The sequence below is a fragment of the Boleophthalmus pectinirostris genome, unplaced genomic scaffold (assembly GCF_026225935.1).
Source record: "Boleophthalmus pectinirostris isolate CB_2022bp ecotype Guang Dong unplaced genomic scaffold, ASM2622593v1 HiC_scaffold_3, whole genome shotgun sequence".
Taxonomy (NCBI): Eukaryota; Metazoa; Chordata; class Actinopteri; order Gobiiformes; family Gobiidae; genus Boleophthalmus; species Boleophthalmus pectinirostris.
This window is the reverse complement of record NW_026571299.1, coordinates 10,773,704-10,787,112: the sequence shown is the minus strand read 5'-3', so window position 1 is coordinate 10,787,112 and position 13,409 is coordinate 10,773,704. Positions and strand designations below refer to the sequence as shown.

Sequence of the window (13,409 nt, the reverse complement as noted above, 5' to 3'; positions counted from 1 at the left end):
TTTGTTATGTATAAAGCAGCAAAGTGCGATTTTGTGAAGTCTTTCTAGCCCATGTTCTTTTTAGACGATGTGGGAGAATTTAAAAATATGGGGGGCAACCGTTGTCTCTTCTAGTAATGGAGAACACTAATACATCCAAACTTATTCCACACTTTCCTAATGCATTACTAACTAATTATCCTCTGCAATGAGTTTAAAAGTGTTAACAGTGCACTTACTGGTTCACAGAGGATAAACAGAACTTATAATTAGATGTAGACAACACACAGAGATCTCATTTTGACCCTAAGAGATGCTTTTACAATATATCTGTACTCAGTGTTGTGCATGAACGAGTTCAAAAGAGCGCGTTCATTGAACACGTTCATTTTTCAGTGAACTTTGAACTGAACGCAACACTTTTGTAAATCAAGAACTTGAACGTGAATTTGTTCAAATTATGTGTGATGAACGACGTGCGTCACTGTTGGGGTTCAGTTAAACGTCGGAATTTGACGAGTGACGATCTGCTCGCACTTCACCTCGCGAAACCACAGCCGCGCGTCAACGCGAAGGCGACTCCACCGGCAGCTTTAGCGGAACATACGGGCTCTTGTGTCTCTCAATGGGAACTTGATTGGGCGCGTTTAGCTGCTTGTTTTACCTTCTGTACAGGCTGACCACGGCAAACGCAAGGATTTCAAAAGTTAATTTCAAAGCACAAATTAACAGTCTATGTGGATCTGGGCTCTTTCACATGATACAGAACTGCCCAGGGAGCACGATGTGCTGATGGTAAATGCACAAATACAACAACAGATACATGCTCTCTGTGTATTTTGACGGGGATACGCGCCTACGCTCGTGTAGAGCGTCAAAAAATAGGATGGATCCTATTTTCTGAAATCTACACGCACAGGACGTGCTGCTCCGCGCGCGTATTATTTTACTTGGTACATATGTCAGTAACGCGCGTCACAATGCTTTTTTAACCTGGATTGAAATGGTGGGTTTTTCGTTTTTCTTCATACAAATTTGCTAAAATCACTGCGATATCAGCAGCGGTGAAACGCCGGAGGTTCGCCTGCGTAGACCGTGATCCTGAGCGAAAGGACTGACGCAGAAGTCCGCGCTCCACCGAGATAAACGCAGCTGACGCCCGATCGCACTCGGGGTTCTCTCAGGGGCGGTCCTAGATTCCAAGTTCTAGTCCAGGATTAGTCCTGGTTTGGTCCTGGTTTAGTCTTGGTTTAGTCCTGGTTTAGTCCTGGTTCAGTTCTGGTTTAGACCTGGTTCAGTCCTGGTTTAGACCTGGTTCAATTTTGGTTCAGTCCTGGTTTAGTCTTGGTTTATTCCTGGTTTAGACCTGGTTCAGTCCTGGTTCAGTTCTTTTTTAGTCCTGGTTCAGTTCTGGTTTAGACCTGGTTCAGTCCTGGTTTAGACCTGGTTCAATTTTGGTTCAGTCCTGGTTTAGTCTTGGTTTATTCCTGGTTTAGACCTGGTTCAGTCCTGGTTCAGTTCTTTTTTAGTCCTGGTTCAGTTCTGGTTTAGTCCTGGTTCAGTCCTGATTTAGACCTGGTTTAGTCTAAAATAAATGCAGCCTTTCATTTACAGATCTCACCTAAATATAAAATGAACTGAACTTTGAACTAGTTCAAAATTAAAATTGTGAACTATGAACGTGAACTATTCATTTTGAACAAGTGTGAACTGAACTTTGAACTAGTTCATGAAAAGTGTGAACTTGCACAACACTGTCTGTACTGGGGAAAAACAAATATAGCGTTATTATTATTATATGATGTAATTGGATACAGCCTCTTTAATGTGTCTCTTATGATTATTATCAAGGGAAAGCATAATTTTATATATTAAATCATCATTATTTTAGCACAAATTCATAGGCAAAATCTGAGAAATATCTGAGAAAATCACATGTGTAGTCTGTGATGTTTGAGGACGATACGGAGCTATAAATATTAGAAACTCCCCCTTCCTCACTTGTCACTGTTACCGTTCTGGTTGGTAATAAACTCTGACCTTTGCCCTCTGTCTGTCCGTCTCATACTGTGCCAACACGGTTTTATAAATAGTCTCGGTAGAAATAGACAAGGACACAGCCGGAGATGAATGTAAACAGACAAACGAAATCAAATAAAGTATATTAAAGTCTATGGAGATGTCACTGCTCTGCCTGGAATGTTCCACGGTATGACATTAAACAGATCTACCTTACATTTATTCAATTACAGGTGGTTTCATGGCTCAAAAATACCTTGAAAAACAGACATTCTGACTGTGAAATGAGTTGCCTCTCCGCAAATCTGACTTGTAACTTGGTCTAGTTTGGTCTCCATGAAGATAGAATGGTTTAATGCCACATTGTGAAACATTCCAGACAAAGGAATAACATCACCACGGAAAAAAAAAAAAAAAACATTTGACGAACTCTCCAACAGAAAAAAAAACGCTCCTTTAAAAGTTATTCCTGACTTACATCCTAATTATTCACAACAATGACTTTATAAGCGGTTTTCACTAGCATGCTAAAGCGCACTTCCTGATAATCGGACGATAAAAGGCTTACTAATTAAATGAAGACACAAATGGACCTAAAGAGCTGCTTATAAAATATATCTGGACAGGGACAAGATGGATTTCGCTCAAATATATAAGGCAAATTGGGTAGAGGACTTTTAATAAATAAATGAATAAATAAATAATCATATATAAGGTAGAGGACAGATTATTTTTCAAATCTTTGTTATAATGTCAACAAAAGCTTTTAGCAACTTGGACAATTAAAAAAATGGGAATTGTTTTGGTTTTTAATTAAGCTAAAGTTACTACTACATCAGATTCAAAATTATGGTATGAAAAAAAATGGAAGTCTGAATTTAAGAAGTTCAGGTATTTAGCTAATCAAAGCAAAATACCAGATCAAATTCCACTGGATCTTAATAAACTGTGAGAAATAATTATTCACCTTTCCGTTCTCCTCGCGTTCCTCTCCTCCATCAGGTTTGCTCTCGGCTTCCTCCTTCGTCTCCTCTGCTTTAGCACTGGGAAACACAAATACAATTGTGTGAATGAAACAAAACACAACTCCATATATGTTTGTGATGAAGAAACAACATTATAACAGATCAGAATATAGCGTAATATGGGTCCTTTAAAACAAACTATCCACACTTTAGATTTTGTTACTCCCAACATCACAAGAACGTTATTATTTTTTACAATGTGTTAAAATTTTACAGAAAGTTAACAATATGACATTTTTAGGTTGTGGAAAGTGCAAATTAATCAGTAGATGGGGCAGGAAATAGAAATATCCAAATATTTTGTGCATAATTCAAACCAATAACTGCATATGGGCCATAATCATTTCACTTGCACCCAATACCAGTTAGAGCCTGTATACTTTTATGAATTCAATATGTTTTTCCATATGTTTTGTAGATATTACATTTATGTATTTGCACCAGTAATCAGCTAAATAACAGTTGACATTTTTTTGGTTAATGTTAATTATTTATTAACATTTATATTATGCAAAATTGACTCTTGTGAGCGTTAAGCCTTGTTATAATGTTGTTACCTCATCGAAAACATACCTGAAGTTGTGTTTTGTTTTATTTCCACATGTTTGAGTAACACTTTATTATTAGTCTGTCTACATCTTCAAAGCTTAAAATGCTTTGTTGCACCTTGTGATGTCATGTAGTGGGAGTTTTCAAGTTAACAGTTACTTTTGAACCTTTAGGTCAGAAGAGATTGGCAATTCTGGAGTTGAAATTATCCAAATGATTCTAGTGAAGATGCATGGAGTTTAAAAACACAGTGGAGCACTTATTGCTGCATGACATCACCAGGTGGAACAGAGTGTCTCCAGTTTGAGAAAATAACTCAGCCTAAATATGCAAAGTTTATGTGTTAAACATTTGTGAATGAAACAAAATGCAACTCCAGGTATATAAAAATTTCAAGCTTTGGAGATGTAAACAGACTAATAATAAGGAATTTCTCCAACATGTGTGATGAAACAAAGCACAACTTCAGGTATGTTTTTGAGGTATTTATAATATGAGCCCTTTAATACTGGTTCTGCAGTAAAAAGTACTGCTTAAACCAGGTAATATGGGGGCCTGGTCAAGCAGAAGTAAACAGCAAGGCCAAAAATTCAAGTTAATGCATCTGATATAAAAATATATTCAACAGATACATATGTACTCTAGTTTATGAAACTGTGTACTTTTTTCTGGACCATTTTTGGTTCTAAAGTTACATACGTTTTAAACAGACCATGTATGAAACATGGAACAAAAATTATTTCCCAAATTTCAAAGACCTGCAAATCATGTAAATAAATGGATGTATTTCATCATATCTTGTGTTATTCCATCTTTGAACTGTTGATGAAGGTACATGATTTTTTTTTTTTTTTATGTATTTAAAATGATAAAAATTAGCTTGGAAGGACTGACATATTTTATAGAAATAGTTTCCTTTCATTTTGAAGTACTATTAAAGTATTCAGAAGAAAAAAACTGACTCAAATTATGCAAAATCATGCACCTTCTACTTGCTTGCACAATTTTCCCTCCGTTACTTTTCCCTCCGTTACCATGACCTTTCTTAATAAAAAATCTCATTACTCAAAAAGTAAGAGGTTTTTCAACCTAATCAGACCATATGGTAGAAAACTATATGAAGCAAATATTCAAACCAGTTTGTTAAGGATATGTAAGTGAGAACTGGTAGTTATCACTGTTTGTATTTATTGCTCAAAAAGTGCTGCATATTTCATTCCCTCCGTTACCGACATGAGTTTTTAAATTTTTTGTCAACAACTTGAAAGAATATCACAGGGTTAAATTTACCCTGTTGGAGTGTTAATAGTTTGTGAATAAGAGCTATTTGAATGTAAAACATCTGCCCCAGTTTCCCTCCGTTACCACTTGACCGGACCCATGGGCCAAGAAAAATTGGACTGATGGCCGCATTTGGACCATAGTTTGGGCAAGCCTGATCTATAGTCTTGGTCAGGACTACCTTAACTGGAGGATCTGACCTACTGTTCATGTTTTGGGTTGATGGGGAAGACCAGAGCGCCCTTAGGAAACCCACAGAGAACATGCAAACTCCACACAAAAGCAAAATCAAATCAAACTGAGGAAAAAAGAACAAACAAAAACCTCCTTGATATCACTACAGTTAGACCAGACCTCCTTTTTGAATAATAATATGTTTTGTCAAGTCCTGAGCGCGCGCTTCACCCTGTTTGAGTGTTTAGATGGCCTTTATGAAACCATTTCCTTTCATGTGCTTTGCCTGTGGAGCTCCTCTTTGAGATGAAGGTGCAGCAATAACAAAGTGTCTGCCGTTTACAATTACCTCCAGCTCGCCATCAAAGTCTACAGAGGAGTTTGTGAGAATGTGTAACCGCAAAGCAACAGCCAGAAAATACCTTTACTACGCTGAATTATGTCACATAGACACTTTCTATAATATTTCAGAGGGTTTGGTTGATCAGTGAGCAGGTCCTAAGAAGAAAAAGTCTCTAAATTTAAACCTGCCACTAGTCTTGTCACGATATTAACATTTCGAACGCGATTTCTGTACAAAGAAGTAGATTTAATACTCAATACTGATTCAGATAACAAATTGTGATGTCATGTGGTGATACAGGAAGTGCTCCATTGTGTTTCTTAAACTCCACACACCTTCAATAGAATCATTTGGATCATTTCAGCCCTGGAATTGCTAATCTCTACTGAACAAAAGGTAAAGGGCAGCAGTTAACTTGAAAATTACCACTACATGACATCACAAGGTGGTTGTAACTGCAGCAGATCTGCACTCACCACAGACAATATGGACAAGTTGATTTTTCTGGCCAAAAATATGAAGATTGAGTAAAACTTCATCCTTGAACTGTTAGGGCTGCGCTTTACTTTTTAAAAAGTTTTGATTACTGTTTACAAGGAATTTAGTTTTTTTTATAATGTTTCATACATTTCTGGGCTCGACATTAACGGTTGTCCGCTGGTCCGGGGCAACTAAAACTTTTGTCCGGGCAAGTACTCTCCTCTGCCTAGTTGCCCGAGCGGGCAAGTGAAAATAAAGCGACACAAATCTAGTCCCCCAGTAATAACTATTTATTTGGTTGATAAACAAAGCGACGGGTTGTCCGTTCATAACGCATTTTTTTCATTTCCGTGAAAGGAACAGATAAGTCCAACCTTTTGAACTGCCACGAAAAACGGCCGCGGTGACAAGTGCTCACTTCATGCGCGCTGCTGTGCGCATCACAGTCAATGTTTTGTCTTTCCCACTGACTGTAGGCATCTTAAATAAAACGGACGTAGTATTACGCTGCCTCCTGCACCACAATCTTTGCCCAGTCAATCAAAAATGTCCCTTAGTGCGGACCGCGCCACTCCACCCCTTTTGTTTTGTCTCTCATTCTACCGTCACATCTCACATATGTAGGAAACTTCATGACGCGTCGGAATGAAAAGCGAACTCAGGGCTAAACCCAACTCCAAAAATTTGCCATATATTTATCAAGCCTACTCACTAATCTCAGTAATTAGTTAAAATGCATAGGTTATTATTATAGCCCGTGCTTTTGGGAATAACATTCACTGGGACGGTACCGGGGCGTCTCCAAGCGATACGTGCGCTCTGTGAGCGGGGCGTGTGTCACCGGAGGACCACGCCGCGTGACATTAAACCCGCTTCTCTACTTCAGTCCTCATGGAGCCCTGTACGTGCACAGTCCCACATCGTACTGAGATCCATTCATAGAGAACAGTCCTACCTGTGCGCCTCCAGTGCGTCGCTCCAGTGCCACGCGCGTAAATCCCGTGTTTTTCTTAACCTATTACGCAGCGACGAGAAGCGCGAACAAGGACCTAAATTTAAGCAGTCCAAACTAACTCCACAGTAGAGGACCGAGATATGTAGTTGTTTTCTTTATAAGTGCGCAAAGGGTATAGTTACAATTTATGTTTTTATGCAAATTAATGGCCAAATATTATTAAGAAAATACTTTTCAGTCATTGAATAACTTTATATCTATGTTAATTCATATTTTAAAACAGAGTAGGCTACTATACACGGTTCAGGTATAACTCCAAATGCGCACGCAAATAAACGCACAACTGATTGTCACGAAGACTGACCTGCGCTTAAGTTTCGCTTTTGTTTCTCGTTTTCTGCACTTTATATAAAAGGCAGCGCATGGAGCATGTGCTCTTACTTTGATTAATAACTTTACGCTTTTGCTACTCGGAGGAGGACGGAGGAGAATTATGGAGAACTTTAGGCAGATTCGTTTGGATACATCTTTACGCACACGCGCTCCACGCTGGATATATTTACCAATGAGGAGCAGGGTTTTTGCGGAGTTTTGGTTAATATTATGTTTGGCTTAAATTTGACACGGACACTGCAGGCTGTGGATTTATTATTACGCACTTTGGCTTTGAGACTCTATAAACGCCCCACACTGGAGACTGGGTGTTTTCGGGTGGATACAAGTTTCACGCTGCACCTTGTTTCTTCAGCTCATCTGTTTTACCGGTAAAAGACACACTGCACTTAGTTTGGACACATGTAGGACATGCTCAACATGTTGAACATGAGCGCTGTTTGTGCAGTACATTTGCGCAGAGCGCAGTACTGACGCGTGAACACCTGCACTACTGATAAATTGAAGTGAAATTAAAGTGTGTGTTGGCTTATTGACGCGGGCATTTAATGAAAGGGACCGAAAGTGGGCACCGAGCGAACTTTTGTTTTTTTTAATACCAGTTTTTTAGTACTTACCAGTACTTACCGGGCCTTTTCGGTCGATGCCTACTTGAAACAGAGTTTCGATACCCAACACTATCTGCGCAGACTATAGGCTCGTGCAAGTCCAGTTCTATGGTGTACTGGCACTAAAATATTTGGAATGTGAAATGTGCAAGTGAAAGTCGGTTTCTTAACCTGTGGGCGAGGGTCCAAGGGAAGGACTTATAAGGCTATATATTTGTGAAGCTCATGAAGCCAAAATTAACTTTAAACATACAGAAAGTAAATCAGATGTAATGCAAAGTAGTGTAACTCCATTACATATGAGGGACAATACTCCATTACAAAATGTTACACTGCAAAAGGCAATATGTATCACAGTTTCAGATTAACTTGCTCATTGGTCCCAGCATTGGTCCCAGATGACAGCAACCAGGACTATAGATGTTCTGTCATATTTATCTATAATCACATTAGTTCTAGTTGTCACCTGCCCATATGGGTCTGACAACCTGAGACACGTTGAGGCACTCTTAGATCTCTGAGTGGATACAAGAGAGAACAATTTAATGAGAAGACCAATGATAATCGTTTTCATCTCATATACATACAAATTTGGACACACTTTTTCATTTATGCTTCTTTTTTTCCCTCCATATTTACACTGTGGAGTGTAGCATGAAATGATTTAAACTTGTTTTATATATTTGAGATTCTGCCCCACTCTCTCAAACCATTTAGTCATTGTGGTCATGTTATGTTGGTATTCATATGAAAAAAAGTTTTTATATGCCTGTGCTAGAGTTCTAGTCAAGACTGCGTTAATTGAGGCCAAGACCTGTCCGAGACCTCAGGGTCCTGAGACCAGGACAAGACCAAGACCTCTGAGGGTCGAGACCAAGACCACAGCCCATCGAGACCAAATCATGACCATCTTTGTCATTTTTTGACATTTATTTGGATTTTACAGTTATTTTGGCACATATATATCAATGTTTTTAGAAATCTATCTCCATTTTATCTGATAAATGTTAATTTAAGATTAAATTAAGACAAGCAAACTGTACTGTACTGAACACTGCCCTTTTTTAGACTCTCACCCACAGTTTGAGAACCCTTTCTTTAAGAAAACTTCCATTGGTATTTTACACAAAACTGCTTCAAAGTGAATGCAGTGGGTAGGATTTTTAAACCTGTTTTGTCAAGTTTCTAACTGGAGTTACATTCACTTGCTGGTTTTGCAGTGGGATTTACCACATTTACCAAACGCATGTCGTGACAAACATAGATGCATTTTGAGCACTTTTATTAGGCAACCTTCAACCACATGTAGCAGTAGTGCTGCTTTGTGCCAACAATGTAACATAAATTTGGATTCGTTTTAGTATTATTTTTCTAATCTGTGGGCAATGAAGAGGGAGCCCGTTTGTGCTATATGCAGGGAGGAACGAGAGCGCGAAAAGAAGGAGCAGATGACGTGAGGCAGATGGGCAGGTAGAATGTTTTAAAAAGTTTAACCTGCCCTGTGATACATTCTGGTACGAGAGGGTACACGCTGTTGCGGACAAGGCACGCGCGCTGGGGGGCGCTCCACACAAATGCAGAGGCTGCAGCGAGACACCCCGCACGCCCCCGCACACCGGTACAAGTTTATTGCTGAGAGCAGTGGCCGTAATGAAATATGATCGCACCTGTCTAAAGTCAGACCTCGAGTCCGAGACAAGACCGAGTCCAAGCGCCTTCAAGACCGAGTCCAAACGTGGTCGAGTCCGAGACGAGACCAGTAACTCGTGTAACCTCGCGAAACCACAGCCGTGTGTCAACGCAAAGGCGGTTCTACCGGCAGCTTGCAGCAGGAAGTACACGCGCAGCTCTGACTCTGTGTTTCTCAATGAGAAAGTTGAGCCGCTTGTATCAGGTCTACAGTTAAACTAACAGCTGAACACACTTGTATTACCTTCTGTACAGGCTGACCACGGCAAAAGCCACGATTTAAAAAAGTAAATTTTAAAGCTCTTATTAACAGTCTTTCTGGACCTGGGCCCTTTTACATGACACAGATCTGCCCCAGGAGCACGTTGTCCTGACGGTAAAGGCACAAATACAACCAAAGATTCATGCTCTGTGTATTTTGATGGGGATACGTGTAGAGTGTCAAAAAAATAGGATGGATCCTATTTTCTGAAATCTACGCGTGCAGGACACGTTGCTCCATACGTGCGTCTAGCACCTGCAGTGAAGCCGTCCTCATTCACTTTCCATGCATTCTAAAAGTTAAACGTCCAAAAGTTGCAGTTTTTACGCTTGCATAGAGCGAAATGTACGTGCAGTCAAGCCAGGCCCTAACAGCTGAACAGACTTGTATTCACCTTCTGTACAGGCTGACCAGGGCAAAACGCGAGGATTTCAAAAAGCAAATTTTAAAGCACTAATTAACAGTATTTCTGGACATGGGCTCTTTCACACGACACTGTGGCCATACCGGCCTGATCCCGTCAGATCTCAGAAGCTAAGCAGGCTGGGCCTGGGTAGTACTTGAATGGGAGACCGCTAGGAATTCCAGGTGCCACAGTGGGTCGTTGTGTCCTTAGGCAAGACACTTCACCTGCATTGCCTAGTATGAAAGAGGTGTGAGCGTGAGTGATGGTGGTGGTCGGAGGGGCTGATGGCTCAGATTGGCAGCCTCGCTTCCGTCAGTCTGCCCCAGGGCAGCTGTGGCTACAGTAGTAGTTTACCACCACTGAGTGTGAAGTGAATGAATAATGAACTGTAAAGCGCTTTGGGTATCTTGAAAGACGCTATATATAAATGCTATCAATCAATCAATCGACACAGATCTGCCCCAGGAGCATGTTGTGCTGAGCCAGGCCCTAAAAAAAGGTCTAGAGTACTACGACACTAGCCTGTGCACATATTTAAAATTATATAATTAACTGAGCACCATTTTGTTTTTCCGGGCAAGTAAGTCTGGGTGTCGGACAAGTAAAAAATTATAGCCACTTGCCCGGGCAAGTACTTGTAAATGCTTAATGTCAAGCCCTGCATTTGTTGTTTATTTGAGAATATTTTATTTAACTTGTTAGTATTACCAAGCAGCACTTTGCATTTATTTTATTTCCCAATTTGTATAATGTGAAAACAAACTGTTGGTTTAATAAAAACACACGCAAATACTTGTGCATTTTGTTCCCATACAGTACCGAAAATGAACCGAACCGTGACCTCAAAACCGAAGTACGTACTGAACCATGATTTTTGTGAACCATTACACAGCTACAAGGTGGGACAGAGCATTTTGAGCTTTAAATATGTAGACAGCCTAATAATAAAGGGTTGCAGAAACATGTGAATGAAACAAAACACAACTCCAAGTATCTGCAGGTCCAAGGTTTTTTTTTCCCTGACAAAGACCGTCTTGCTTGTCGAAACACGTTGGCGTCCCTTCATGTCATAAAGGACTTTTAACATATTCAGTCGGAGTGCCTCGGGTTTGTACCTTGCCCACTTTTACATTTTCCAGTAAGGGCACTTTTCGGTGTAAGACTACTAGTTTAACCCTCATAGAGCACCTGTACTGTTATTTTTTTAAAACTGTTTTACGACCCATTGAAGTGCTCTACCTCTTTTCTTCATCTAACAACTCCAGTTTTTGATGAGGTAACAACATTATAGCATGGTTTAAAGCTCACAATAGTCAATTTTGTGTCTTATAGGCACTTAAAAAACACGCAGGAGCATTTTGTCTCTTCAAAGGTGACAACAAAAGCAAATATGAATCCTTAAACACTCATGAATGAGTCTAAATCTGCCTTTTAATCGATGCTGTGATGTCTGTAGTAGCATTGGCAGCGGGAGTCCACACTGGTGTAAACAACACAGGGCCTGTCATCTCCAAAGCTGTTTGTTTGTCGACAGACGCTCCACTCGGCCCACTCTCCTCCTGTACCAGCTCCGTGTGAAGGCTGAGACACAACAAGCCAGTGCCAACAATGGTGACATGGTGTGGGTGGTGCAGACAGCATTAGGCCTAATTTACATCTGGGGGTACTGATAGGGTAATAGTCTGAGCACTTTACTTTTATTTTTAACCAACCCTGTAGCAAACTTTTTTTGGAAATGTTACTTTAAAGGTCCACTATGAAACTTTACTGGTGGAGGGTCAGCCAACTACTTATGTCCATGGAGATGTTATTGCTTTATTTAGAAAGTTCTACTTCCACAGAGACAAGTACCGTAATTTCTGGACTATAAGCTGCCACGTTTTTGTCATACTTTGAATCTTGCGGTTTATACGACGATGCAGCAAATACATGGACGGATTATTTGTATATCAACACAGCAGATGTGCGCAGCCTGAGTGCAGGAAGCGCCGCTGTCTGTGCGATTAACATGAAGTTGCAACACCATCTAGAGCTATCGTCAGTCAACAGTTTAACAGTGTGTTAAAATAAGTTACGATGCTAAATTATTAGGGATGTAACAATATCCAAATCTCTCTGTACGATATTATCACGATATGCATCTCACGGTACGATATTTATTGTGATATTTTGAAGGAGACACTTTTTTCCTTTTAAAATACCTTGACAAGATTTTGGTGTGAATTATTACTGTCATAATCCCAAGAATTCAAGTAAAAAAACATATCTCTTCATGTTGTTTGTATGAAATGAATCATGGGATATGTAGTTCCCGATGTTTATTAGCTGTTGCTACTATTAAAACCATATATTTAAGGAAATAAACTTGTATTCGATATATTGTGACAGCCCACGATATGATTGTGACAATTTTGACAATACGACATCACGATATTTCAGTTATTGTTACATCCCTATAGATTAACATTAGTGTGTGGGATATGTCTTAATGACCCATATGAGTTAAAGGAAGATGGGTGTGTAAATGATGAGAAGAAATGTCTCAATCTTCAGTAGTCGAACATCCACTTATACTTGATCGATACACTTATCCCCGCCCCCAGGAGAGCCTGAAATCTGCTGAAATCCTACAAGACACTGACATGAAACCAGACAGGACAGCGGCTCTTTCTTTTCTGCAGTAGAGCTTCGTAATACTGTCGTTTTACTGCCGTGTTCCAGGCACTGTTCAGAAAAAGCATGTACCGATATTTAATAAAAAATTCAAAAAAATCTTTCTGAGTAAATATCTAAAGTTACAACGTGGACACCTGCGACTTAAAGACAAGTGCGGCCTATATATGTAAAAAATGTATATATATTTTTAAATTTTGTTGATGCAGCTTATATTCAGGTGCGCTCAATAGTCCGGAAATTATGGTAAGTGATGCTGCCGCTAGGTCAAGTTACAGTTAAGATCTGTGGAGTGGAAAGCCCACTCTGTGTAACACTGCATGTTTTTCAAGGTATGTTTGAGCAGTAGTTGTTTTGGATACTGTAGAGAGTTCCAGGCAAAAAACAATAAACCACCAAGACAAGCGGCTGACAGACCTTCCCACCAGAAAAGTGACACCCTTAAGAAAATACTATTATTATACGCGACGATAGCTCAGTTGGTGGAGCGTTTGTCCACTAACCTAAAGATTCTTGACCCACAGGTTGGTTCGTGTGATTCCAGCTCTCACAGATGAATGCTGCTGTTGTGTC

At 39.8% G+C, this 13,409-nt stretch overlaps 1 protein-coding gene and 1 pseudogene across 1 annotated transcript in view; one reads left to right on the top strand and one right to left on the bottom strand.

Annotated features, from left to right (window-relative positions):
* chd6 (chromodomain helicase DNA binding protein 6) overlaps positions 1 to 13,409 on the bottom strand; it is a 230,408-nt gene that overhangs the window by 39,180 nt on the left and 177,819 nt on the right. The window contains 1 exon segment of the mRNA XM_055160839.1: positions 2,966 to 3,041. Within this exon segment, the coding sequence (XP_055016814.1) occupies positions 2,966 to 3,041 (76 nt within the window).
* LOC129411170 (5S ribosomal RNA) lies at positions 10,251 to 10,357 on the top strand (annotated as a pseudogene).